This window comes from Atta cephalotes, assembly GCF_000143395.1.
Source record: "Atta cephalotes unplaced genomic scaffold scaffold00007, whole genome shotgun sequence".
NCBI classification, from domain to species: domain Eukaryota; kingdom Metazoa; phylum Arthropoda; class Insecta; order Hymenoptera; family Formicidae; genus Atta; species Atta cephalotes.
In genome coordinates, this window is record NW_012130071.1 from 613739 (window position 1) to 614891 (window position 1153).

At 31.7% G+C, this 1153-nt stretch overlaps 2 protein-coding genes across 2 annotated transcripts in view; one reads left to right on the top strand and one right to left on the bottom strand.

The window, feature by feature from the left end:
* The window catches only part of LOC105626881, a 16990-nt gene that overhangs the window by 4914 nt on the left and 10923 nt on the right, over positions 1 to 1153 (bottom strand).
* The window catches only part of LOC105626880 (serine/threonine-protein kinase OSR1), a 35445-nt gene that overhangs the window by 1041 nt on the left and 33251 nt on the right, over positions 1 to 1153 (top strand). The window contains exon 2 of the mRNA XM_012208171.1: positions 189 to 431. Within this exon, the coding sequence (XP_012063561.1) occupies positions 382 to 431 (50 nt within the window). The 5' untranslated portion in view covers positions 189 to 381. The remainder of the gene's footprint in view (positions 1 to 188; positions 432 to 1153) is intronic.

Genomic DNA, 1153 nt, shown 5'->3' on the forward strand with positions numbered 1-1153 from the left:
ATATACTATACACACACACATATATATATATATATATATATATATATATATATATGTATATATATATATACCATATAAGAACTGGCAATATCGTGTATTGTGATATATGAAGATAATGTCAATAATACGAGCGTGTTTAGACCGAAGCAATTGGTGTTTCATTCACAATGAGAATGATCCCGGTCAAGGTTGACGATTGTCAGTGACAAAATTTCGAAGAATCCTTGCCAAATACGGTTGATTGTTGCTTTTCCACGAAAGAAATACAAAGGAATACGAAGGGAGGGAAGAATAAACAAGAGCGATAAGATCCCAGCTGTACATTCCTCAGAGCATTTCACGAAGATCGGGATGCCATCGGGCTGACACCGGTACGGTGACATGGCAGCCGATCTCTATGCGAATGGCTCTTTAAAGTCAACATCCGCCAGGTAAGACTAATCAGAAATCGATTATACGACTTATTTTTATCTTATCGATAAAGCATATATTTTCAACCAGATTTTCTCAAAAGATAACTGACGCAATAATGAACGATCCTTAAATTTCTTTTAAAAATATTAGGATGCAATGGTAATGAGAATCAGATGCATTTAATGATAAATTAATAACTTTGGAATCTTTAAATATAGATACAGTTAAACTCCATATTAATATTTATTTGTTAAAGGAAAGAATTTATAGACATTTTAATCGATTTGAGCAAAGATGATGAAATAATTCGTGAAATCAAATGATGATTCGTATTCTCAGCATAAATGTGGCCATCCACTTTTAAATTTTATTTGCCTATCAAGATGGCATTCAAATGTTAACGTGACACGAGAATCAGAGCTGCATCGAATAGGACTCCAATACAATAGGATTCCAAGGTTTATTTGCCTAATTCGGCGAATAGATATATTTAATGTCACGAATGGATAATTTTAGACAAATATGAGATGCTTATTATCGTAATATGTAGATAAATCGAGAGAGAAAGAGAGAGACAGAGAGAGAGAGAGAGAGAGAGAGAGAGAAGAGAGAAAGGAAATAAATACGTACAAAAATTTTAAAAGACGCGTTTCTCTCTCTTTTTCTTAATACTAAAAAGTTAATTTCTATTAATTTATATTACAAATTATAATTTATTCGATACTCTACTAATTAAAAT